The 26587-nt window shown below is 46.2% G+C and overlaps 1 protein-coding gene across 1 annotated transcript in view; it reads left to right on the forward strand.

The window, feature by feature from the left end:
* The window catches only part of dnah2 (dynein, axonemal, heavy chain 2), a 166007-nt gene that overhangs the window by 78012 nt on the left and 61408 nt on the right, over positions 1 to 26587 (forward strand). The window contains exons 34-45 of the mRNA XM_078533744.1: positions 1320 to 1447; positions 4183 to 4335; positions 5811 to 5936; positions 6638 to 6856; positions 7604 to 7721; positions 15996 to 16132; positions 16785 to 16922; positions 18364 to 18522; positions 21580 to 21732; positions 22676 to 22767; positions 23545 to 23743; positions 25388 to 25612. Coding sequence (XP_078389870.1) covers positions 1320 to 1447; positions 4183 to 4335; positions 5811 to 5936; positions 6638 to 6856; positions 7604 to 7721; positions 15996 to 16132; positions 16785 to 16922; positions 18364 to 18522; positions 21580 to 21732; positions 22676 to 22767; positions 23545 to 23743; positions 25388 to 25612 — 1847 coding nt within the window. The remainder of the gene's footprint in view (positions 1 to 1319; positions 1448 to 4182; positions 4336 to 5810; positions 5937 to 6637; positions 6857 to 7603; positions 7722 to 15995; positions 16133 to 16784; positions 16923 to 18363; positions 18523 to 21579; positions 21733 to 22675; positions 22768 to 23544; positions 23744 to 25387; positions 25613 to 26587) is intronic.

Genomic DNA, 26587 nt, shown 5'->3' on the forward strand with positions numbered 1-26587 from the left:
TGCTGATCCCAAGCCCAGCCTGAATGTGGGCAGGTGTCTATGTCAGGTGAGAACAGGGCCTCCTCGTGCTTTCCTACCTGTGCCTTGTGACACTCGTCACATGGTTGGCGGTCACATTGGGCAAGGTACTAGAGGGCTGTCCGAGGAAGAGGCAACACCATCAGGAGACGAGGGTGGATATTGGAGAAATACAAAGATGGCCAGCATTAAGGGTCAAAGTATGAGGACAGGTTGCACAGACTAGTCTTGTATTCCCTCAAGGCTAGAAGATTAAGCGGCAATCTAGTTGAGGTGTTTAAGATGATTAAAGGACTTGATAGAGTCGACAGAGAAATATTGGTGGGGGGAGTCCAGAACAAGGAGGCAGAACCTTAAAATTCGAGCCAGGCTGTTCAGGGGTGATGTCAGAAGCACTTTTTCACAGAAAGGGGAGTGGGAATCTGGAGCTCTCATGCTAGGGGTCAACTGAAAATTTCAAAACTGAGGTTGATAGATTTTTGTTGTTTATGAGGATTAAAGGTTACGGAAGCAAGATGGGTAAATGAAGTTCAGGTACAGATCAACCATGATCTAATTGAATAGTGGAACAGGTTCAAGAAGCTGAAAGGCCTCCTCCTGTCCCTCTGCCTCTATGGGCAGGATCTTCCGGTCGGCGAGCTATAAAATGATGCAGGATGATGTTGGGTGGAACTCCCAACGTCACCCCGCATCATTTCCATTTTCAGATCGGCGGGGGCGCAGCCGAGTCAGCTGTGCACCCACCAACCTGTCAACAGCCTATTGAGGCCATTGAAACACTAATTAAAGTCATTAATGGACCTGCTCGTCCAACCTTAAGATTGGCGGGCAGGCCGGGAGCCCTGGCAGGCTTCGGAAAAAGCATGAAACCTCGTCCACGGGCGGGATGAGGTTTCATGAGGGTATTTAAATTTTTAAGAAAGGTTTCAATAAAACTTATGGACATGTCCCAATTCATGTGACAGTGTCACATGAGGGGACATGGCAGGGAAAATTTTTGAACGTTTATTAAAAGTTTTAAATCGGAGCTGATCTCCCTGAGGCAGCACTTAGCCTCAGGGAGATCTGTGTGCTCTTTCACACGCATGTGGCTGAGGGAATCCCCGCCCTCACAGGGAGCGCATATTGCTTCCTGGCGGATGCCATAAGGCCCGCCCACGTAAAATGGCAGCGCGCCCGCATTCCCCCCCACAACAGAGGGAAAATTTTTCCCTGTAATTCTTATGAGCATCAGAGGAGAGTAAGAGCCAGCAGCCTGGGTCAGGAAGGCCTGGTGATAATATCACTGTTGTTTATTGCAGGGTATGCTGGGCGTACAGAGCTTCCAGACAACCTCAAGTCAATGTTCAGGCCCATCTCCATGGTGGTTCCTGACTCAACGCTAATTGCTGAGATCATCCTGTTTGCAGAGGGATTCAACAACTGTAAGGTGTGCTCCTTGGATTCCCAATCAGATTCCTTCCCCTTTATTGATATCCCAAGTTATTTTGAACATTTTGCCCGTTTCGTTTCTTTTCGGGCTCCCACATCCCAGATATGAACAATACGAGACAACCTGCTCTCCAGCCTCTGTCAGGGCCTGGTTGCTGCAAGTGAACAGGACATGTTTCCTGGCCAATTCCCGATTACCCCTGGTGGTCAGGTACACAGCGGCACAGCACAGCTTCCTTGCAATCAAAGCATTTCTGCTAGGTGCTTGGGCTTCAACATGTACAAACTATAAAATCTAAGCATTAAGATGTACAATGCTGTGAACCTCAACATGCACATTGTACAATGGGGCGCAAAGATTTCTAGAAGTAGCAAAAGGCCATTTAGCTCAACAAGCCTTGCCCTTTGAGATTGATTTCAGCGCCAGCGACTTGCCAGACCCGCCCTTTCACCAGAAACACTTTCCGTCCTCTTCTGCTTCTGCTGTGCCCCTCTGTGATCTCCCCTGATCTCGCTTTAGGTAAAAGGAACGTCACTCATCGTCCTGACATACTGTGCTATTCTACATTTTGGACTCTTCGCTACAGTAGGCAACTTGCTCACATCTGCTTTGCCAACCAGTTTCACAACCTCGTATACTACAATTATTTTTGAATCTTTCTGTAAAGAGAGGCATGTTAGTTAAGCTTTTCGTCTTGCACTCATCTGGATAAATGCAGGAATGCCAAATTTTAAATGATCACAACATTTTGTACCACAGGAAAAGAGGGCGCTGATTGGTCAAGCCGTTGTCATTGAGAAAGCAATGGAAAGCTGGAGGCTCCCCAAGCTCCCGGGTAACTCAAAAAGGGTACAAGCCTTGAACATATTCCTTTTGTGTGCACAGAACTGGTCCCTGCGTATGAATGTATGTCTCCTCTAGCAAGTGTAAATGAACCATGTTACGAACTTGACTGATTATCTTAATTTGGTTGTTGGTGTAGCTATTGGTGCAGTGTTAGATGTGATTCACTGATTGGGTAGCACTTGCTGAACAAGCCTGAATGTGCTGCAAACTACATGAACAACCAATATAAGAGAATCAGTTGAACTTGTAACATGTGTTATGATATGGCAGGTGGCATTTGCCAGACTGACCAAATCCACAAGGGAAGGTTGGCCATGCAATCACAGCGATTTTGCAAGTTGTATTTATTACAAGAAGGCTGGAAGGCTTGTGCACTGAAGTCAGAAATTATGAGCCCACTACCACGTTTAGAGATTTTAAAGATTAAATTAAAACATTTATTAACAAAAGAAGAAAAATCTCAAGCACACAAGATTACAGTTACACAGTTATAACAGTTCCCAAAATTTCTTCTTAACCAGACTCACAACTACACACCACCTTTAAGGTAACAGTCCAAATAGATTCCAAATTCATAAAGTCATCCAGTAATATTACCACAAGCACCCTGTGGACAATGGAATTCCAAAGGCTTTTCACACAACTTTGGTTACTGGAGCAGCAAACTTCTACAAGGTTCCTAGAGGCTTTTTCCCCAAGTCTGTTTCACACGGTCACCTTCCAAGATCTCACACGGCCAAACCACACACAGCCTTTCTATCCTTCTTTAAATATATGTTATCCTTTTTGATTTGTAAATCCCATTGTTTCCATTTGTCTTCAGAAGTGACTTTTTCCCAAAATATAAAAAAACTTTCATGTTCTCATTATGGCCAGCACTTTTGAGAAAAATCAATGTAATAACCTTGCCTTATTTATCTTGCCAGCTGTAAACATTTTCCATGTCCCTTTGAAAATCAAACACCACTTATCTAAGAATGCAAATTTCATTCACACTGTATCTGCTGACCTCACCCTACCTCTACTTATCTCTATTTCAAATGCCTGTTTTAGATCTCTCTTCTTTGATAATTTAAACCTTGCAATCTATCTCTAGTTTAAATTAGCCATGCACACAGAACCATAAACACACGCACACACACATCTGCTTTAAAATGTTGTACAATAATATTAGGAAAAATATGATAGTTCCTTGACACATGGTTCGTTTACGCTTTCTAGAAGTGACATATATTCATTCACAGGAACCCGTTCTGTGTAAACAAAAGGAATATGTTCAAGCTTTGCACCTTTTTTTTTGAATTACCTGGGAGCTTGGGGAGCCTATAGCTCTCTGTCGCTTTCTCCATGGCAATGTCTTGGCCAATCAGAGTTGCTTTGTCAACCAATCAGCACTCTTTTCACCTGTAGTATAAATGGTTGTGATCGTTTGGCATTATTGCATTTGTCCTGATGAGTGTAAGATGAAAAGCTTCAGTAACATGTCTCTGCAGCAAGATTCAAGTTCTGAACTACCAAGCGACAATTACATTTCTTCTTAAAGAGATAAAGCCCAGCTTCCAGAATGATTCCCTTGCTGTGAACCATTTCCCATTTGTATTTGGGTAGAGGACTACCCCATGTTCAGTTCACAAACATCCCATAACAGCAGCGTGAAGAGTAAACTTTCATCTCATCATTCATTTCTAGATTTGAACCACTGATAGGATCTGTGTGAATCTAATGTTCCCTTTGCTGGAATATGTTATGTGAAAACCAATAAACTGATTGACATACAAAGGGATCAGAAATGACATTGGCAGAGTCTGATCTGATTAGAGTCAGTTGTTGTTTTCTAGTCCAATTGGCAGTCAGTGTGCTGACTGTGCTCTCCATGTCCCCTGCAGGCCCTTGCTAAGAAAGTCTTCACCCTCTACTCGCTGGCTGTGCAGCAACTGTCCAAGCAGGATCACTATGACTTTGGCCTGAGAGCCCTCACCTCCCTGCTCCGCTATGCCGGCAGGAAGCGACGGGACAAGCCTCAGCTCTCTGACGAGGAGGTAAGATCAGATAACACAACCTTTGAGCAGGGGGTCTGCAGTGAATCTTCCCATTGACTAGGAGGTAGGAACAGAATGGGTAGTTTTGGAGCTGGAAAGGGAGGCACTGGAGAAGATGCTGACAAGATTGATAGCAGAATTTAGAGGTTATCACTTTCAGGATATGCTGGGGCTCCATTCTCCGAGCAACAGAAGGCTGTGGGATGGCCTGATCAAGGTCTTTAACATTTGCATACTGCTGAAGAAAGGAGACATGTCGATGCTTTTTGTCTTGCACTCTTCATAACACTTCACTAGATTACAAATGTCAGGGGAAGACAATAATATATACTGCATGTGAAGAGAGTGTTCATTGGTTGGCAAGTGGACTCTGGTAGAGGCGTTGTCATGGAGAGTGCCAGCGATGGTGACTGACAGTTAACTGCCAAGCGTTGTTTGAAATTTAAACCAGGCAGCTTGACCCTGATTGGTCAAGGCATTGCCCTGAGGAATGAGTCAGCAAATGGCTGTCACTTATTTTGTTTAGCTGAAACAGGCACAATGCATATACATGTTCTTTCTATCTGCAAAGAACAGGGCCCTGTGTATTAATATATGCAGCTTCCATTACACGCAAATGCGCCACACTGGGAGCCTGGCTGACAATCTTAAACTGGTTGTCAGCGTAATTCTTAGCACATTGAGGATTATTTAGCGAATGTTATCCAATCGTGGAGTCACACCTAATGTTGGACACTGCGTTTTGAGTTTTGCAAGCACAGGCTGGTTGGGTACGGTCTGTACCCTGCCCATTGCGAACAGTGGCTGGGACATGCTGTTTGATATGATCCGCTAGCCTTTGGAATGTACGACCTACATACCCAGCATCACACAGGCACTGAAATTCATATCCCACATTACTCATTTGTGTGATGGGTAGAACGTCTTTTTGGCTTGACGGCAGCATCCTGTTAGTGGCGAATACCACGTGTTGCTACGGCACAGTAGCAGTGTCTTTAAAATTAGGAAAGGGTCTGATAGGGCAGATGTAGAGAAGATGTTTTCACTTGTGGTGGAGACTAGAACCAGGAACCATAAGTATAAGAGAGTCACTAATAAATCCAATGGGGAATTCAGGAGAAACTTCTTTACCCAGAGAGTGGGGAGAATGTGGAACTCGCTACCACGGAGTAGTTGAGATGAATAGCGTAGAGACATTTGAGGGGAAGCTGGATAAATACATGAAGGAATAGAAGGATATGTTGTTAGGGTGAGATGAGGATGGGTGGGTGGAGGCTTGTGTGGAGCAGAAACACCAGCACTAAGCAGGTGGGATGAATGAGCTGTTTTGGTGATGTAAATTCTATTTAGAAACTCTTCTCATCATTAAAGAGGCATTTAAATGCTATGAGGAGTTGAGCAGATAGTGATGAGGTAAGATCATACTGGGGTTTGCTTGCATTATCTTATAATTGAATGCTTCTGTTGTTATCCAGATCCTCCTGTTGTCTATGAAAGATATGAATATGGCCAAGTTAACCTCCATTGACCATCCGCTGTTTAGTGCCATTGTTCAGGACCTGTTCCCTGGGGTGGAAACCCCAGTTTTGGATTACGGAAAGGTAGGCAGATCCTGAGAGTGTGGGTGGTCATTCTTCAGTCACTATTCCAGGTGTTAATTAAATGTTTTGGATGATAAAGGGTCCTCCCACCATCATTATGGTGAACAGAAAGCACACATGCATTAAGAGCTGGAAGTGTGCCAGTTGCAAATTGGTAAAGGACAACACATAGGCATGCAGTGCCCAGATCTGAAACAGGTGACATACATTTGCATGTGTAAACAAGGGGGTCTAACAGCCTGTTTGAGGCCTCCACTGTGAGATTGGTTTGACCTGAGGCAGTAGGGTGCTGGCTACCCTCAGGAATGGCACACATGCTACCTATTCCATTCCTCTCCTCGGATTGCAGTTCCAGGAGGGAATTGTCCTCGGTTTTACTAATTAGTGGGTGTCAGCAAACTCTATGGCCAAACCTGGTTATGTCCGCACTCTGTATCCAGCAGGACTCTGTGGATAGTGATCAGGAGTGTGAATCCTGGCTGATTATCTCCCTTTTCAAGCCTAGGGGACACCAAGGCTGATTACAATGGCTCCCATACTGCCCACCACCACCGCGCCCCCCCCCCCCCCCCCCCCCCCCCCACCGCCCCCCGCCCCCCCCGGCCCCACTCCCCCCCACTGAATGAACTGACTGGGATTGTTGAGTAAACTGAACCGTGGTATGATTGGTCTATTTTTCTTGCTCTTTCCTTGTGCCGCAGCTTAAGGAAGCGATTGAGATGGCGCTGACTGAATCGGGGTACGTGGTAACTGAGTTCACTATGGCCAAAGTGATTCAGCTGCACGAGACCAAGAGCTCCCGGCACTCTGTCATGATTGTGGGCAAAACGGGCAGCGGCAAGACCGTAGCGTGGCGGACATTACAGGGGGCCTTGTCGGCTCTCCATAAGGGTGGTGACACCAATTACAATCTTGTCAAGGTTAGTAAATGGGCAAGGAACCAAGAAACGTCCTTGTTTGCTTCAACAGGGTTTTTTTTTCCACATAGTTCAGTATTGCTTTGGGATAGGGAGGAGTAGGAGGGAAGAGGGGAGACAGGAGGAATGGGGGACAGGGGAGGATCAGAAGGGAGAGGGCAGGGAGGAAGAGGGGGAAAGGGAGGACTGAGGAAGGTGGGGAAGGAGAAGGGGTATGGTGGGCAGAGAGAGGAGAAGGGGGGAGGCTGGGAGGAGGAATGGAAGGGGAGAACAGGGAGGGAGAGGGGAAAGGGGAGAGAGAGGAGGGAAAGGGAGGGTGGGGTTTAGGGCATTGGCAGCTGAAGCATGGCCATCCATTTTGGAGCAATTAAATTTGGGGATTTGCAAGAGGTTAGAACTAGAGAAGCACAGATATCTCAGAGGGTTGTGGGGCTGGAGGAGATTACAGAGATAGGGTGGGATTTGGAAACAAAGATGGGAATTTTTAAAAATTGAGAAAGAGCAAAATTAAAGGGTGCGTGAGAGTGGGATTAGACTGGATGGAGAGAGAAACGCCTGCACATATTCAATGGGCCTAATATCCGATTGTGTAACATTCTACAATTCTAACATGTATCTGTTAATTGCTTTTCAATTAGAAATGCTCTTTTTCTTTTTGAACTTTGATATTTCCTCTTCAATGATGTCTCCTGTTCTGAGCTATTGTTTTTTCCTCTGTTTTGATTTCTGATCTTGTGATTTTGCGGGCAGGACTTTCCTCTGAACCCAAAAGCAGTGTCGCTGGGTGAGCTTTATGGAGAGTATGATCTGTCGACAAATGAATGGACGGATGGTGTGCTCTCCAATCTTATGAGGACAGCCTGTGCAGGTACATTGATGTGGTTAAAAACAGCACAGCACGAACTGTACCTCAGCTATACGCAACTTCCATTGTAGAGGTGGCCATGGCAATTTCTAACCGTGGAATGATACGACTAAGGAGCAGGAGTAGACCATTCAGCCCCTTGGGCCTGCTTCTCCGTTTAATAAGGTCATGGCTGATCTGACAGTAACCTCAAATCTACATTCCACCTACTCCCGATAACCTATCACCCCTGGCTTACAAAGAATCTATCCACCAACGCCTTAAAAATATTCAAAGACTCTGCTTTGAAGACTCACGGCCCTCTGGTGAAAAAGGTTTACCTCATCTCTGTTTTAAAGGGGCAACCCCTTATTTTTAAGCTATGATACAGTACAGAAGGAGCCCATTTGAGCCATCGTACCTGTGTTAGCGCTTTGATAGAGCTATCCAATCATTCCCAATCCCTCTGCTCTTTTCCCATATTAGCTGTGGCTTAGTCAGTAGCTCGGCTCCCTCTGAATCACAAATGTTCCGGGCTCAAGCCCCACCCCAGGGCTTGGGCACAAAAATTAAAGCTGATGTTCCAGTGCAGTTCTATTGGAGTGCTGCACTGTCTAAGGTGCTGTCTTTCGGATAAGCAGTTAAACCCAGGCCTCACTTGCCTGCTCGGATGGATGTAAAAGATTTCCATGCCACTATTCCGAGGAAGAGGAGGGTAGTTATTGCCGGTGTCCTGGCCAATATTTATCCCTCAATCAACGTCACAAAAACCGATGACCTGGTCATTATCACTTTGCTGTTTGTGGGAGTTTGCTGTGTGCAAATTGGCTGTCGCTTTTCCTAGATTACAACAATGATGATACTTCAAATGTACTTCATTGGCTGTGAAGTGCTTTGTGATGTCCTGTAGCCATGAAAAGCGCTATACAAATGCAAGTCTTTTTGCCCTTCAAGTATTTATCCAACTCCCTTTTAAAAGTTCCTATTGATTCTGCTTCCACCGCCCCTTCAGGCAGCGCCTTCCAGATCACCACAACTCACTGTGTAAAACAAATGTTCCCTCATCTCCCCAACTGGCTCTTTTGCCAATTCTCTTCAATTTGTGGCCCTCTAGTTACTGAATCTCCTCCTGCAGTGGCGAAGGGTAAAGGCAAGCTCTCTCCTTCCTCTTCTGAAAGTATTGTTGTGGTTTATTCTTTCTTTTCCATTTTGTGGAATGTCTTGCTCTCCATCTTTCTCAATTTAGTGTACAATTCCATGTTTTAAACATTTAACAGCAGGATTATAAATCAAAGCAACTCCAGGGAGCGTAGAGTTGGAAATAAGTGAATGAAGACATGAGCATGCAGCCTGGATGCCTAGAGGGGATACGACATCTAATTTACAGGAACTGTAGATCACGGAGATTCATGGTGTTTTGTCGATCCTCAGCTGCTTGCTGCAGGGTCCCATATGTCTTGCAGTTTCTGAAGGCAGAGCATTACTACATGCTGGACACCTTCTAACTGAGCAATTGTACATTGCAGTATTGTTGGCAAAGAATTGTGAACATTTCTCATCTCATAATGAAAGTTCTACAGATTACTTGCCTCACAATACAGATAGAAATTGAGAGGCTTTCAGGCCCAGGAATGGAAATGGGAACTTGTCAGCAACAAATGCGATTAAAGACGCCTATTAATGGAATGGCCTGGGAACTGAATTGCCCTGTAGACCTTTATTCAACAATAGAGGAGAATGTGATGGATACAGTAATGTCAGGCGAGCACGCTGCTAATTTAACAAAAAAATTCTGGGTTTGTATCACCATTATTTTTAATTCATGTTCACGATGTGTCACTGGCACCCTATCACCTATTTATCACCCTCCGAAGGTGGCAGTGGGGCCCTGCCAGCAGGCAGCCCTGTTTGATCAGTGAACTGACCCTGCCAGAAGCTCCACTTCAGAAACGTGCATGAACACGCAAAGTGGAAGCCCTCAGCTCGGAATGTGTAAACGTCCCTGCAGCTTCAGACAGCTCACAAAGCAAGGCTGGTCCCTACCATTAACCGACTGCACTAGTGTGGAGATAATTGGGGAACCTTGAGCACTGTCCTTGAAAACAGATAAGTGAGAGGTGGGTGTGCTGCAAATAAATATAAGACATTTAAACAGCATGAGAAAGAGAAATGTGGCACACCAGTTCAGGATGTGGAGTAAAAGTGGAAGGGGGTATAAGCTCGTATCGATAAAAGGCAAGCTTGGGATGTATCCCACAAAGCATGATTAACAAATGGAATAGATTCCAGCCAGGGTAGAAAGGCTTACATTTCTATAGCTCCTTTAATAACCTCTGGATGCCCCTAAGCAGCTTTACGTCCAATGACATCGCTTTTGAAGCGTCATCACTGTGGTAATATAGGAAACACAGCAGCCAATTTGTGCACAGCAGGATCCAATAAATAGCAATGTGATAATGACCCACATCATTCTTTTCTTGTGATGTTGATTGAGGGATAAATATTTGCCAAGGGCACCAGGGAGAACTCCCCCCCTGCTCTTCTTCAAAATAGTGAACATGGGATCTATCACTTTCACCTAAGCAGGCAGACAGGCTGTCAGTTTAATGTCTCATCCAAAACACTGCGCCTCCAACAATGCAGCACTCCCTCAGTACTGACTCACTGACAGTGCAGCACTCCCTCAGTCCTGACCCTCCGACAGTGCGGCACTCCCTTAGTACTGACCCTCCGACAGTGCGGCACTCCCTTAGTACTGACCCTCCGACAGTGCGGCACTCCCTCAGTACTGACCCTCTGACAGTGCAGCACTCCCTCAGTACTGACTCACCAACAGTGCAGCACTCCCTCAGTACTGACCCTCCGACAGTGCGGCACTCCCTCAGTACTGACCCTCCGACAGTGCGGCACTCCCTCAGTACTGACCCTCCGACAGTGCGGCACTCCCTCAGTACTGACCCTCCGACAGTGCGGCGCTCCCTCAGTACTGACCCTCCGACAGTGCGGCGCTCCCTCAGTACTGACCCTCCGACAGTGCGGCGCTCCCTCAGTACTGACCCTCCGACAGTGCGGCGCTCCCTCAGTACTGACCCTCCGACAGTGCGGCGCTCCCTCAGTACTGACCCTCCGACAGTGCGGCGCTCCCTCAGTAGTGATCCTCCGACAGTGCGGCACTCCCTCAGTACTGACTCTCCGACAGTGCGGCACTCCCTCAGTACTAACTCTCCGACAGTGCGGCACTCCTTTAGTTGTGATTGTCCGACAGCAAAAATTGAGTAAAAAATAATAAAGGAGGAGAAACTGGTGTATGAGAGAAAACTAGCAAGAAATATGAAAGTCGATAATAAAAGCTTCTACAAGTATATATAAAGGAAAAGGATAGCTGGAGAGAGCATTGGTCCCTTAGCGGATAAGACTGGGGAATTAATAATACGAAACAAAGAAATGGCAGAGACTGTGAACAGTTAAGACAGGAAAGGAGGAAAGTTTGACATTATCGATTAAGGAGAACTTTGCAATGTGGAGAGAGAGGATGTCCCAAAGGGGGCAAGGACAGAATCTTTCTGGCTAGAGCTAAGGAACAAAAAAAAATAGGTGCAATTACATTACTTGGTATAATCTATAGGCCACCAACTAGTGGGAAAGATGTGGAGGGACAAATTTGCAAGGAAATTACAGAGAGGCGCAGGGCAGAATTGTCAGGCCGGCATGCAGGTGGGCACCACACCCTCTCGAGTGTAAAATAGCACGTGGTGACATTGGGCGAACGTCCCGCCATCATCGCGCGCTCGTGAGATATTTCAGTCAGCGGCCACGCACGAAAGTCGGAAGCATGTCCGCCGACAATTAATAGGGCGATTAGGCCCATTAAAGTTGTAATTGGCCCCGATTTTTCGTGGTCTGCCCAATCCCATGGCTGGCGGACGGGCAAATCGGCCAGGCGGCCTTTGCATTTTTTCATGAAACCTCATCCAAGGGCGGGATGAGGTTTCTGTTATTAAATTTAAAAAAATCTGTGGACAGAATTTTTATAATGTATATGTTCAGGTGACTGTTTGTGACGCTTGGCCGTTTTTGTTCTGATTTTAAAATCTTTATTTAATACTTTTGAAGTCTTCAGCTTCCTGAGGTAGCTCTTTGCCTTCAGGGAGCTATCATTCCATACTTGCCCGCACCCGCGCTTACGTCAGCGCCCGCCCCACCCCAACAGCGCTGAGCGTTTCAGCGCGTGCTTCACGCTGGCTGGCCGTTAATTGGCCAGCCAGCATAAAATTGCGGCTAGGGTCCGATCGTGGTCGGCAGTCCGTTCTCCGGCCAGTCCCACTTTCGCGCCCGCCCGCTGACCTGAAAATTCTGCCCTTAGATGAGTTTTAATGGGGGACTTTAATTACCCAAATATTAACTGGGATAGTGGCAGTGTAAAGGTCAGGAAGGGGAAGGACATTTTTTTTTTATTTTCATTCATGGGATGTGGGCTTCGCTGGCTGGGCCAGTATTGCCCATCCCTAATTGCCCCTTGAGAAGGTGGTGGTGAGCTGCCTTCTTGAACCACTGCAGTCCATGTGGTGTAGGTACACCCACGATACTGTTAGGGAGGGAGTTCCAGGATTTTGACCCAGTAACAGTGAAGGAACGGCGATATATTTCCAAGTCAGGATGGTGAGTGACTTGGAGGGGAACTTCCAGGTGGTGGGGTTCCCATCTATCTGCTGCCCTTGTCCTTCTAGATGCTAGTGGTTGTGGGTTTGGAAGGTGCTGTCAAAGGAGCCTTGGTGAATTCCTGCAGTGCATCTTGTAGATGGTACACACACTGCTGCTACTGTGCATTGGTGGTGGAGGGAGTGAATGTTTGTGGATGGGGTGTCAATCAAGCGGGGCTGCTTTGTGCTGGACGGTGTCAAGCTTCTCGAGTGTTGTGGGAGCTGCACTTAACCAGGCAAGTGGAGAGTATTCCATCACACTCCTGACTTGTGCCTTGTCGAGTTCTAGAGTGTGTTCAGGAGAATTCTCTGTAGCAGTATGTTTCAGTCCAACGAGAAAGGCACTGCTACATCTGCTTCTTGGGAATGAGGTGGGCCAAGTGGATTAAGTGTCTATAAGGGAACGTTTAGGGGACAGTGACCATTATATCACAAAGCTTAGGGAAAGGACAGGGAATGGGGACTGGAACACATGACCTTCTGACTCAGAAGCGAGAGGGCCCTACTCACTCAGCCACGGCTGATGCAGACCCAGGAATCATTTCAGGGACAGTTAGATGCTGTGCTGAGGGGAGCTGTGGGTCCTTCCCAATGCATTAATCTCCTGTTTCCAAATCAGTATTGAATGGCCAGGGGATCATTTGATTTATATATAAAATATATATATATACACACACACACACAGCTGAAGAGAAACAACAAGCTGGTTATGAAACCATTTGTAGCTCACAAACAGTGAATTATTTATTTAATTTCCAGTCAACCAGTCAGGCAGTCTCACGCAATTAATTATTTATCCTCGCATTGACTCGCACAGCTGGCCCCGGTTTAATTTTGCATCTACACATTCCATGTTCCAGACACCGTGTGAGGGAATCCATGCAGCTCACATGAAAATTGAGGCTAGAGGATTTAATGAATGAATTACTCTCTTCACCTGTTTGTTTAATTTTGGCCCGCGGGATGGGCTGTAACACCCAATTAATTATTTATTTTCATGTTGACCTCGTGAGGCTAGGACCTTGTTTAATTTAACATTCCATACTTAATGTGAGGGCATTCATGCAGCCAGCACATGGAATCCATGTGTACCTGCAACACAAGCATTATGTAACCTTCAACCAATTGCTTGTTTCTCTCCACATATCTCATTATTCTCATATTAAGCACCATTTTCAGCAACTATCTTCTTTAAGCAGATCGATTTGATCAGAACTGAAGAAATGGTACATGAGTTTCATCGTATGATGCAGCACAGAAGGAGGCCATTTGGCCCAATATGCCTGTACCAGCTCTTTGTAAGGGCTATCCAATTAGTTCCACTCCACACCACCCCCACCCCACCCCCCTGCCAACCTTGCTCTTTCTCCACAGCTCAGCAAAAGTTTTCTTTTAAGTATTTATCCAATTCCCTTTGAAAGTTCCTATTGAATCTGCTTCTGCTGCCAATTCAGGCAGCGCCTTCCAGATCACAACAAGGCATTTGGTACTTTTGTAAGTTCCTAACTTGATCTGCTCAGGTAAAGGTCCTGCTCACTGAGAGAAAACGGAACCTGGGAGGTGAGCCTGGGAGGACCAGCCTTGGGGGTAAGTCACAAAGCAGTTATCATAGTTAAGTTTGTTGCTCAGGCACCACCTCGCTTGGAGACCCAGCCAGGAGGAGCCAGGCAGCTGTACTGTAAGTTTGCAGCATCAAGCGAAACAGGAGAATTCATTTCAATAGGTAAACTTCAGTGCATATAAAACAGCACAACATCTGTAAAGAGAAAGGATAAGCTCATGTTTCAATGAAGATGCATCATAAAAATGCAATCTGGAAGGTGAGCAAATCCTTTCTATAACTGAATAAAGCAAAGAGGAGGAAACAGCAGGTAAAAGTGTTTCATGGAATTACTGAGCGACCATTTGAACATAGCTCAATTAGACACATATTTGGTGGAAGTTGAAAAGCCTGTCAACCCGAGGCTGAATTCATGCTACTTTGAGAGCACTGCAGTGATTCAGAGGAACCTCCGATGATACTAGCTTGTTTGCATTCACTGAACAAAATAGGCAAGATGCTGAAAGCCTGAGGGAAAGGCACCAGGTTTGGCCCCTGGTGTGTGAGGCAATGCTATTAGTCTCAGTGTTTTGAGGGAGCATCAGCCAGAGCTGATACTGCTGACTGTTATTCGGTGGCTCCTGCTGGAGTGTGAGCATGTGTGTATTGTAGGTAGAACTGTGAAGTATAGACATTGATATCCAGTTGGTTAAAAGAGGCAATGCGAGGGTGAGAGTAGAGAGTTAAAAAGAATGTATGAAAGACTTTGGGCTAAATTTTACAGTCCCGCCACTGGCGTATCTGAAGTTGAGGGGGGAGCTTGTAAAATAAAACGAGTGCCTTCTCACCGACCCACAACCTGCCTCCCATATTTTAAGGCACAGCCCGCCCACTCTTGGGCCTATAAGGTCCTTGAAGTGGCCAATTAGTGGCCTTTAAGGACCTCATTCTACCTCCGCTGTTATATTGTGTGCGGCAGGGGAAGGCAGAAGCAAGGCAGGTAGCCCAGCAGCTTTCACTGCGTGGGCTTCTGTTAGGCAGGGAGGGGTACCTCCCTTTTGTGGTGGGGGAGGCTCAAGGGGGAGTATGCTCATCGAAGGCACTCAGGGCCCGCAAGACCATACTCCCCCTTGAGCCTCCCCCACCCAGTCTTTAAAACGTGACCTGTGCGCTGGGACCTGCCGGGCATGCCCACAAAAATCCCTGGACTTAACTGAACCCTGGGATCCAGGACTCCTCTTCAGGACTGCCGGTCGTCCCAGCAGTGGCCACTACTTGATCCTGGTGTTGCTGGGACTACAGAGCCACTGGCCAATCAGATTGGCTGGCAGCTCACTAGGGCAGGACTTCCTCCCTGATGTAGGTGGAGGTCTCACTCTGATTCAATCCAGGCTGTCCCCAGCATAATATCGCTGCAGGGCAGCCAGGTTTCCAGTGGGTGGGCTGACCACAGACCTTTTGGTCAGTGGGGTTTGGGGAATGCGACCTCTGTAAAATCCACCTCTTTGTATATCTGGTCTTGATAATTTGGTCTTTATCCCTGATTTGGAGAAAGAAATTTGCAAGTATCTGCCAATCTATAGAAATTTCCCTCAGGAATTTATAGCTGAATGAAACCCAGGATGTGCTGATTTATAACGCTCATCCCCGGGGAGAGCAGCAGCTTAAAGTAACAGACCCTATTAAACAGCTCCAGCTTAGAGCCAAAGATCATACCTGTGCCTCAGACCACCCAGTGCAATGCCATAGAGGATCTGCTGACTAGACAAGAACTATCACTGCTGAACTATCAAAGTCTTTCCAATAGCAGTACCTGTACTAAAACTATAATTTGAAAACTCAAGGTGAGTAGAAAATTGATTTGCAAATTAATGTTAAAAACCCCAGTGACTTAACACAGGTTTTGAACCGTCTAAGAGGCAACTTTGCTGGGTCTGGATTTCAGCCCTTATATCAGCGCCAGGGGGGGTTTATCATCTGCCTTGCATGAATTATTTGTGGTCACACCTCTTGGGACTCGAGTTTCCAATTTGAACGAAGCCTTTTCTGCACTCACAGATGAGAAGCCAGATGAGAAGTGGATCCTGTTTGATGGACCTGTAGACACACTCTGGATTGAGAGCATGAACTCAGTCATGGATGACAATAAGGTGCTGACACTGATCAACGGGGAGCGGATATCAATGCCAGATCAGGTAGGCAGCCCCTGTGCTTTTGATGTCCGTGGCATGACACTAGCAGAGAATGCCAAGGCTTAAATTTTAATTTTCCCCTTTGTTCCCCACACCCCACCCATCCAGAAAATGTGGGACAGTGAGGTCAAGCACCATCCTGTCGAATCCAGCGATGAGATCAGTTTACCCAGTGTTGATTCATTTAAGTGACTGAGCAGGAACAGAGGCCTTTGGATGGTTCAACGTCCCGACAATGAGCAGATTAATGTCGCAGGAGAGAAAAGTCAGCCAGGCTGCTTCTTCCGATCGCTATCTGTCGATTCTTTTTAAGAAAGCATGCCTTTGGGTGAAAGTAACATTGGTCTTGGCTCTGATGAAGTTCAGGTCTGCACCTTCCCACCTCACCATGACCATTCCTTGACCATGCTCACTCGTGTACAGAGCGCCCACACGGATAAGTCATTGGACTGCCCATAGCCACTTCCCAAAAAAACCTGCTGTGTGACTGTTAAAGGAGGGAGAGCAGGTATTTCAGCGTACGCTAGGATTTTAGCCTGGGAACTGCTGACCTGTACACCTTAAAAGGGAGTGCTTTTGCCCAATGGCCCATGACGGATGATTCATGATAAGCTGGCTGAGTTGTTTGACAGCATGTTTTGGCCTTTCTTCCCAGGTTTCGTTGCTCTTTGAGGTGGAGAATCTGGCAGTGGCTTCCCCTGCCACTGTGTCTCGCTGCGGAATGGTTTACCACGACTACACGGACCTGGGGTGGAAACCATACGTTGAGTCCTGGCTGAACAAACGAACCAAGGTGCATTTACAATACACTGTGGGGGGGAGCCAGAAGCCTGTGGTCCCAGGCGCACTCATACCCCCTTCACAAACACAAGGAAACTTGTATCAAAGAATAGGCACGTGTCAGCCTGACACTTCAGAGGCTTGATAATCGTAACCATCCTGGTGTTAAATTCCATAACTAACCCTGGCCCTTTCCTTATCTTTTAACTGATTTTTAACTTTTTTTTTGTAAAGGAAATATCTGGAATTCATAAGCTGGTTTCAGGTAAAGTGACCATAATTGTCATAAAATTCCAGCAGTTCCACTAATGTCCTTTTGGGAAGGAAAGCTGCCGTCCTTGTCTGGCCTAGGTTTGTACCAAGCTCCAGTCCCATTCCACCGGTTGACTCTTAACTGCCCCCTGAAGTGACCCGGCAAGCTGTTCGGTCATCTCAAACTGCAACAAGGAAGCCCACCACCTCCTTGCCCCCAACCAGGGCAGCTAGAGAGAGGCAATAAATGCCAGTCTCACCAGCGAGGCTCACATCTGGAGGATGAAGAGTAAAAATCTCTGCTCGCTGGAATCGGAGTGGATGGAAGCCCACATACATGTTCCGGATAGGAAATTTCCCAATACCCTGTGTTCAGGGAATGTTGAAGCAGAAAATCTTTCCTCTTGTGATGTGGGGCAATGTTCAGAAAGTAATGCAGAAAGGGAGACCATTCAGCCCCTCAAGTGTTCCAGCAGTCACTGAGATCATAGCTGATCTGTACCCCAGTTCCATTTACCCACCTTTGCTTCACACCCCTGAAATCTTTACCTACAGCTAAGTTGCTCAATTAAGATATTTCTGACCAAAGGAGTAGGAAATAACACTCCAGTGGTTAAAAAATGAATATCAGCGATATTATTGCAACAACACTCCCATCAAATTTCCCTTTGCTCCTTCAAAATAAATGAGCTAATGCTTCCATTAAAGAAATGCAGGGAGTAATTTAGACCCAGCACATTACTGAAATCTCTGTCAAATGGCAAATATTTGAGAGAAAGCAATAAAGGATATATTTTCCAGTTCGGGAAATTCATGTACAGACTCTTGTCCTATTCATGGGTTAAAACCCACCTTACAGCAGCATCCAAGGAACGTGCTGTAGGCATGATTGGAAAATCTACGCTGAATCAAAACAAGAATCTTTAGAAATGGAGCAAAGACATCAGAACAAAATGAATGTTGTCGATTTTTCAAAAAGAACCAATTTATGAATTCGGCATGAACAACAGGCAGACTAGTTTCCACCCCCACCTCCCCCCCAACTCCCTACCTCATGCTCCTACCTAAAACCCCTTCCTCACAGATGCTTAAGATAGCATCTTGAGCCCATTTGAGTGCCTGACACTCTTGTCCATTATTCTACATGACCCTCTTTCTGTATTTGGCATAGTTTGACCAAGGTTTCTGCTCCCACTTTGCAGGATGAACAAGAGCATCTTCAGGAAATGTTCCAGAAAAGTGTCGGGAAGACACTGCAGTTCAAGAAACTTAACTGCAAAGAGCTGATTCCAATTGCTGAGCATTGCGGAGTGGTCTCTCTGTGCAATCTGTACGAGACCTTGGCTACGGTGGAGAATGGGGTAATTCAATAACTGAGAAATCCTAAGACAACAACAGTACTAATGTGTTGAATAAGATGTACAAGTAGTGAGTTACAGGCTGGAACCTAATTCAGACAATGCAGCATTTTTGTATGAATTCAAATTCCTATGTGGAACCTAACCTGATAGCAGAACATGTTAGGAATTATAGTGCTCACTCCTCAATGTGTTTTCTATTCATTAACATTAATGCACAGTCAATAGTGGGAGGTGAGTTAAACCCACATAAAGCACCTGGCTGAACATAGTGCAAGCACAACTGGAAAATCTTTATTTTCTTTGCTTTACTAGCAGGAGAACCTCCACAACCATAGCATGAAATCATAAAACTCCCCCTGGAATAACAGAGTTACAGGCTGGAATCGAATTGAGGGCTTCGGAGGGTTTATATATATAGAATAACAGGTGCCCGGAAGTGAGTTATAACTGGAATCTAGTTGAAGAATTTGGAGGGCATCTATATAGAAAAAGATACCCGGGAGTGAGTTACAGACTGGAATCTAATCGAGGGGTTCGGGGTGGTTTATATATAGAATAACAGATAGCCGGGAGTGATTGCAGACTGGAATCTAATCGAGGGGTTCAGGTGATTTATATGTAGAATAACAGACATCCGGGAGTGAGTTACAGACTGGAATCTAATCGAGGAACATGTGAGATTGATGTAGCATTTTCTAATAAAACAGCAGCAGCAACAACTTGCATTTATAAAGCGCCTTTCACGGGTGGTAAAATACCTCAAGATGCTTCATAGGCACCATTATCAAACAAAAACTGACACCAAGCCTCAAAAGGACAAGGTTCAAAGGCTCAGTCAATGAGTTGGGTATTAAGGAGAATCTCAAAGGAAGGGAAAGAGAGGCAGAGAATGTTTAGGGAAAGAATTCCAGAGCATAGGACCCAGGTAACTGAAGGCATGGCCGCCGATGGTGGAACGATGGAAATCAGGGATGCACAAGAGGCTGGAATTGTAGGAGCTCAGAGATCTCAGAGGGTTGTAGATCCAGAAAGGTTTATGGAGATAGGAAGACACAAAGCCGTGGAAGGATTTGATAATCAGGATGATTTCAAAACCGATGTGTTGCCTGACCTGGATCCAATATAGATCAGTGAGCACCAGGTATAAGGGATGAACAGGACTTGCTCTGAATCAGGATATGGACAACAGAGTTCTGAATGAGCTCAAGTCTACAGAGGGTGGGAGATTGGAGGTAGGCCTGGACTCCATTGGAATATTTTGCAGGTATCAAAAGCATGGATGAGGGCTTCAGCAGGATGTGAGCTGAGCAGGGTCGGGGATGGATGATGTTATGGAGGAGATGGTAGGTGGCCTTGGAGAGGATATGTGGTCAGAAGCTCAACTGAGGGTAAAAAAGGACACAAGGTTGCTCCATAAGGCTTGTTGCTCCAATGGTCAGTGCTTTTGCCCACTAGGTCACAAGGGAGCAGCTCCTTTCAATTTGCAGAATGATCTGTGAAGTTACTGCTCGTGTGAGTGTCAACTGTGGCACTGTGGTTAGCATTTTGGCCTTTTATGTGGAAGGTTGTTGGTTTGATCCCTGCTCCAGAGACATGAGCACAAAATCCAGGCTAACACTTCCAATGCCAGTACTGAGGGAGCACCGCACTGTTGGAGGGTCAGTATTGAGGGAATGGCACACTGTTGAGGGTCAGTGTTGAGGGAACGGCACACTGTTGGAGGGTCAGTATTGAGGGAGGAGCGCACTTTCAGAGGGTCAGTATTGAGGGAATGGCACACTGTCGGAGGGTCAGTATTGAGGGAATGGCACACTGTCGAGGGTCAGTGTTGAGGGAACGGCACACTGTCGGAGGGTCAGTATTGAGGGAGGAGCGCACTGTCGGAGGGTCAGTATTGAGGGAGGAGCGCACTGTCGGAGGGTCAGTATTGAGGGAGGAGCGCACTGTCAGGGTCAGTATTGAGGGAGGAGTGCACTGTCGGAGGGTCAGTATTGAGGCAGCAGCACACTATCAGAGGGTCTGTACTGAGGGAGCGCCACACTGTCAAAGGGTCAGTATTGAGGGAATGGTGCACTGTTGGACGATCAGTACTAAAGGAACACCGCACAGTCGCTTCAATCCACATTATAGAACTGGATTATTTGGACATTATCACCTTGCTGTTTTTGGGAGCTTACTGTTTGCAAATTGGCCACCAGGTTTCCTACATTACAACAGTGATTACACTTCAAAGAAGTACTTCATTGGCTGTGAAGCACTTTTCGACATCCTGAGGTCGTGAAAGGCGCTATAGAAATGCAAGTCTTTCTATTGCCTTCTGTTATGACCGGGATGGGAGAAGTGCACAGTTGATCTAGCCCCACCACTCAGCAGGTCACACCATTAGTGTGAATGTTTAATTCACTCACCAAAATGGCCAATTATTTATCTCACTACTGTTAGACCCTGGATAAAAGAGACTTTGACAAGGTTTCTTTCAATAAACTCAATGATTGATTTATTATAAAACAAAACTTATTTTCAAAGTTGCAAGAACTGGTTAACACACAGTTTGTAATCTGGAAGGGTAAGTATCTATCCCTTTTAAAATACCCCAGCACACACATGCATAGACACAGGTACACGACAAACATATAGGGTCTCTGCAGAGATGGGCGGTTGAAGAAAAGACTTTATAACAAAAAAGGATAATGTTCACATGGTTTTGACGCTGTCGATCACCATCTTGTGAACACAGACCGCTAGTCTTAGTAGATGCCTGGAGGTTCTCACCAATGGAGCTTCAGCGTGGAGGAAGATAGAGCCAGATCAATACTACTTGTCTCAGCCTCTCGGGTTTCCATATATAGGCAAGTTCCACTGAGATGAGGATTCTTAGCTGGATACTGATATCCACACCATATTTTTTTTAAAAGTCCAAATGTCCAAATAATGCAATGTCCTTCCAAACTTTAAAAGAAAATACATTTCTTGAAGATACATTTTGCAACATTTCTTTTTTAGACAGTTTGTGTGTCGGTGGAGACATGCTCTCAGTTTAAGTGGCGTTTCTTTCAGGTGAACCCAGCTGACCCTGATAACTACATGCACATGATTGGGATGGTCTTTATGTTCAGTTTGATCTGGTCCGTGTGCGCAGCTGTAGATGAGGACGGAAGGAAAAAGATGGACAACTTCTTGCGGGAGATGGATGGTAGCTTTCCGAGCAAGGTGAGGCTTTTCCTGAGGTGCGGGATGTTAAACGGCAAGTGTTCAAATGTCTCCTTTGCATGTAAGTTAACGGAAGGTGGGAGGCTGGTTAGCCAAGTGGTGGAACACTCGAGTCAAGAGCTAACAAAGGCACAGGTGAGGGTTCCAGCAGCAGATGAGCTGAGATGGGGTAGAGTCGAAGTGTAAAGGGAATTGGATATATACTGGAAAAGGATTAATCAGCAGGGCTATGGGAAAGCAGCAGGGGAGTGGGACGAATAGGATAGCTCGGGTGAGTTGTTTAGGGGGCTGCATTAGTGCTGTTTGTGGAAAATGACACAATGTGGAGCATGAGGCCATGAAATTATTAGGGGATAATCACTCTCAAACTGCTTCCAACACTGTGGAGTGAAGAAATTATAAAGAAAAGGCCAGCTTTAAATTTGAAGCTGTGGTGAATCCTTCTTTTTTACACTGCGAATTCAGAGACATGAGCTGAACAGTTCAGGTGCAACTACTTCCAGCCTGGTGAATGGGTGGGGCAGATTGCTCAGAGTGACGGTGGTCAATTCAGCTGGCAATTGATAAAAACAGAAAACTGCGGATGCTGGAAATCCAAAACAAAAACAGAAATACCTGGAAAAACTCAGCAGGTCTGGCAGCATTGGCAGAGAAGAGTACAGTTGACGTTTCGAGTCCTCCAAATGGAGGACTCGAAACGTCAACTGTACTCTTCTCCGCCGATGCTGCCAGACCTGCTGAGTTTTTCCAGGTATTTCTGTTTTTGTTTCAGCTGGCAATTGAAGCAGCTGAGGTGTATAAGAGGTAAAAGTTACAGTGCGCGTCATTTCAAACTTTCAGCTCAGATGCAGATAACTATTGCTGCGTCCTCCAATGTCCCTGTCATTCAGGTAAGCTGCTAACCTTTGAATTTTCCCACTAATGACTCTGCTCTTTTGCACAGGAAACTGTCTATGAGTATTACGTAGACCCAAAAACCAAGGTCTGGACCTCCTTTGAGGAAAAGCTGACAAAGTCATGGCGATATCCCAGCAAGTAAGGCAATTGTTTCAGCTTGCTTAGTGATAACTTTAGTGGATCTTCAGCAAACAACTCAAGGACCGAGGAGCCCACATTTATATGTAATCACATCTATAAACGCTACACACTCAGATAATTACTGTGAAGCACAATCAACATTTTTGCTATTATGCGGCAGCCATTTTGCGCACAGTAAGATCCAACAAACAGCAGCAAGGTTACTATTTTTTTGGCCGGGTTGAGATATGCACACTGTAAAATCCTACAGCAGTGATGCAATAACGACCAGATCATCCATTTCGATGATGTTGGCTGAGGGATAAATATTGGCCCTGTCCGTCTTCAGAATAGCATCCATGGGATCTTTGATATCCATCTGACAGTGCAGACAGGGCCTCAGTTTAACAGGTGATTCAAAAGACAGCACCTTTCAACAGTACTGGGGAGGTGTCAGCTGTGGCTCAGTTCATAGCACCCTCGCCTTTGAATCAGAGGGTTGTGGGTTCATGTCCCACTCCTGGAAACCAAGAACTGTGATTGTACTCGAACAAGTTGCAATCTGTGACTGTTGATAACTCGAAAGAGTTTCAACAGTACTGCGCTTCCTCAGCCCTGCACTCCCTCAGCACTGGGAGTGTCAGCCTGGATTATGGAGCTCAAGCCTACAGAGTGGGGCTTTCCTTGTATTGCAGAATTGTACTATGATTAATGCCCCGGTAAATTTGAATTGAAAGTGCTCCTTAACAGTGTTGTTGTTGTTTGGTAAAGTGACGTTCTGTTTCTCTATTGCAGCATTCCGTTTTATAAAATCATCGTGCCCACCGTGGATACAGTGCGATACAACTTTCTGGTTAGCAGCTTGGTGTCCAATCATTGCCCTGTGCTGCTTGTGGGGCCAGTTGGGACTGGGAAGACCTCTGTTGGTCAGAATGCACTTCAGACCCTTGACTCTGTCAAGTGGTCAGTACTGATAGTGAACATGTCAGCTCAGGTAGGAAAGCCTGATTAATAGTAAACGAGCTTCATTTAGAAACAGATGGAGACTGTTGATGTCCTGAAGTAAGGTTTGAACAATCTGATCACTGCACCATTTGTTAAGTCAGTTCTTACCTGTCGACAGATGAACTGTGGATGGATCAGTAACGTAAATGCACTGTGTTGGCACATCACATTGATCACAGGAAGATCCCAATGTGGTCAGGTCATAACGAAGTGGAACTAACTAGATTGGTCTTCGAAAGAGTCAACTCAAACTTGATGGGCTGAATGGCCTCCTTCAGTGCTGTACTGTTCTATGATTGTGCAATTCTAAGAATTCCGTCATTTAGCAGGTCAGAGGCTAGGAATTCTGTGGAGAGTAACTCACCTGACTCCCAAAGCCTGTCCACTATCTACAAGGCACCAATCGGGAATGTGATGGAATACTCTCCACTTACCTGGATGAGTACAGCTCCAACAACACAAGAAGCTCAACACCATCAGGATAAAGCAGCCCACTTGATTGGCACCCCCTCCACAAACATTCACTCCTCTCACCACCAACACATTGGCAGCAGTGTGTATTATCTACCAGATGCACTGCAGCAACTCACCCAGGCTCCTTCGACAGAACCTTGCAATCCTACGACCTCTACCACCTAGAAGGACAAGGGCAGCAGGTGCATGGGAACACCACCACCTGGAAGTTCCCCTCCAAGCCACTCACCATCCTGACTTGGAAATATATCGGCCGTTCCTTCACTGTCGCTGGGCCAAAATCCTGGAACTCCCTCGCTAACAGCACAGTGGGTGTACCCACACCACATGGACTGCAGCGGTTCAAGAAGGTGACTCATCACCACCTTCTCAAGGGGTAATTAGGGATGGGCAATAAATGCTGGCCCAGCCAGGGACACCCACATTCCATGAACAAATGATATAAAAAGATTTGAAGGAACAATGTGCCTCAACCTATACATTATCAGAGTATTTCACCTCTGTCACCTGGCATCAAACCTGGTCCAGTGAGGGGTGCATTCTCTACATTTGGTTGAGAGTAAGGGTCCTAGCTAAATGAGCTTGCACTGTCTAGATTCAACTAGGCATGAGCCCACCGCACAAAACCTCCCTGTGTTCGGCATCAATTATCACTTAGTTGCTGCTACTCATTTAGCGAGGCCACAGGATAGTGGTGGTAAGTCTTGAGAAAGCATTGCAGCTGCTGTTTTCAGTTTAGGGTCACATAGATTGTTCAGCTTCTAGAGGAAGGAGCTGCTTTGGTGTTCCCCATGGGGGCTTGAGATTTTTTTTTTACTTTCTTGGCCTTGGGTTTTTCTCTGGATTTTGTTTTTGCCTCTCCTGGGAGATGACATGAACAGGGTTGTGATGGGAGAGTGGGAGGGGATGAAACCTGCCTGATTGTGATACTCCAGTTATCATGGGTTGTGAAGCTGGCTGAATGGACCCAGCAGGTCTTCTGCCTGTTTTTGTGGGCAACAGGAGTGTTTGACACTGATGGTGACTGATTTGACTGATTTGAAATGGGGAAAGCGTACTTGTCCCTTGGTAACATTCCTCATGAGCTCAAAGCTGATAAACAAAATATTAGTTTACATCACTGATTTGGTTTCTGACTTCTTCCTCCCCATCTTCAAAGACCACATCTAAAAACGTCCAGGATGTTATAGAGAGTCGCGTGGAGAAAAGAACAAAAGGGGTTTATGTTCCTGTTGGTGGTAAAAAGCTCATCACCTTCATGGATGACCTGAACATGCCAGCCAAAGATACCTTCGGCTCCCAGCCGTCGCTGGAGCTCCTCCGCCTGTGGATAGATTACGGCTTTTGGTATGACCGACTCAAACAAACCGTGAAACACATAAAGGTAATAGCAGGGTTTTTTTTTAAAAAAAAAGAAACATTTGCATTTCTGTAGCGACTTTCATCACCTCAGGACATCTGAAAGCACTTTGCAGCCAAGGAAACCCCAATGTAGGGCTGTGTTTTACATGCCACCCGCTGGGTGTGTTTTCAAATGGGGTAGACGGGGCACATAAAATAGAGTGGGTGCCCACTCCAACAGCTTCCTGCCCACCCCTGAGCTCGCTCACATAATATGGTGGAGGGGGGCTGGCGCCAAGATCCGCAGCCCACCCACCATATTTAAATTAATAAATAATCACAGGTAAATTAGGCTTCTTGACCCCGACAATACGCTGCCCAAGTCATAAAGCAGGCAAAAACAAAAATACCTGGCAAAACTCAGCAGGTCTGGCAGCATCTGCGGAGAGGAACACAGTTAACGTTTCGAGTCTGTATGACCCTTCAACAGAACAGGGTCATTCGAACTCGAAACGTTAACTGTGTTCCTCTCCGCAGATGCTGCCAGACCTGCTGAGTTTTTCCAGGTATTTTTGTTTTTGTTTTGGATTTCCAGCATCCGCAGTTTTTTTGCTTTTATCATAAAGCAGGCAGTCAGGCGGGAGTGAGCAGCCCAATATTTTAGACAAACTCATCAAAGTTAGGGAAGGAAGGTGGGTGTTCTATCTCCAGGGCTGCCCTTTGCAGATCAGGGTGGTGGTGGGGGATGCGGCCCCCTCCAGATAGAAACCCACTTTCTTCCCACCTGCGTGCTGCCTAAGCCCACCCCCCAAACTCACCCCCAACCTCCACCTCCCTCCCTAATCTGCCCGTACCCTCCCTGCCTAAGACCCTGGACTTTGCTGTTTCCAGGGATCCAGGAGCCGCCACCTTACTCATTGCAGTCCCAGCAGCGCCTCGAATGCGCTCATGGTGCTGCTGGGACTGATGAAGCTACCAGCCAATCCAATTGGCCAGCAGCTCCCAATGGTGGGACATC

The sequence above is a fragment of the Cetorhinus maximus genome, chromosome 34 (assembly GCF_964194155.1).
Source record: "Cetorhinus maximus chromosome 34, sCetMax3.hap1.1, whole genome shotgun sequence".
NCBI lineage: Eukaryota > Metazoa > Chordata > Chondrichthyes > Lamniformes > Cetorhinidae > Cetorhinus > Cetorhinus maximus.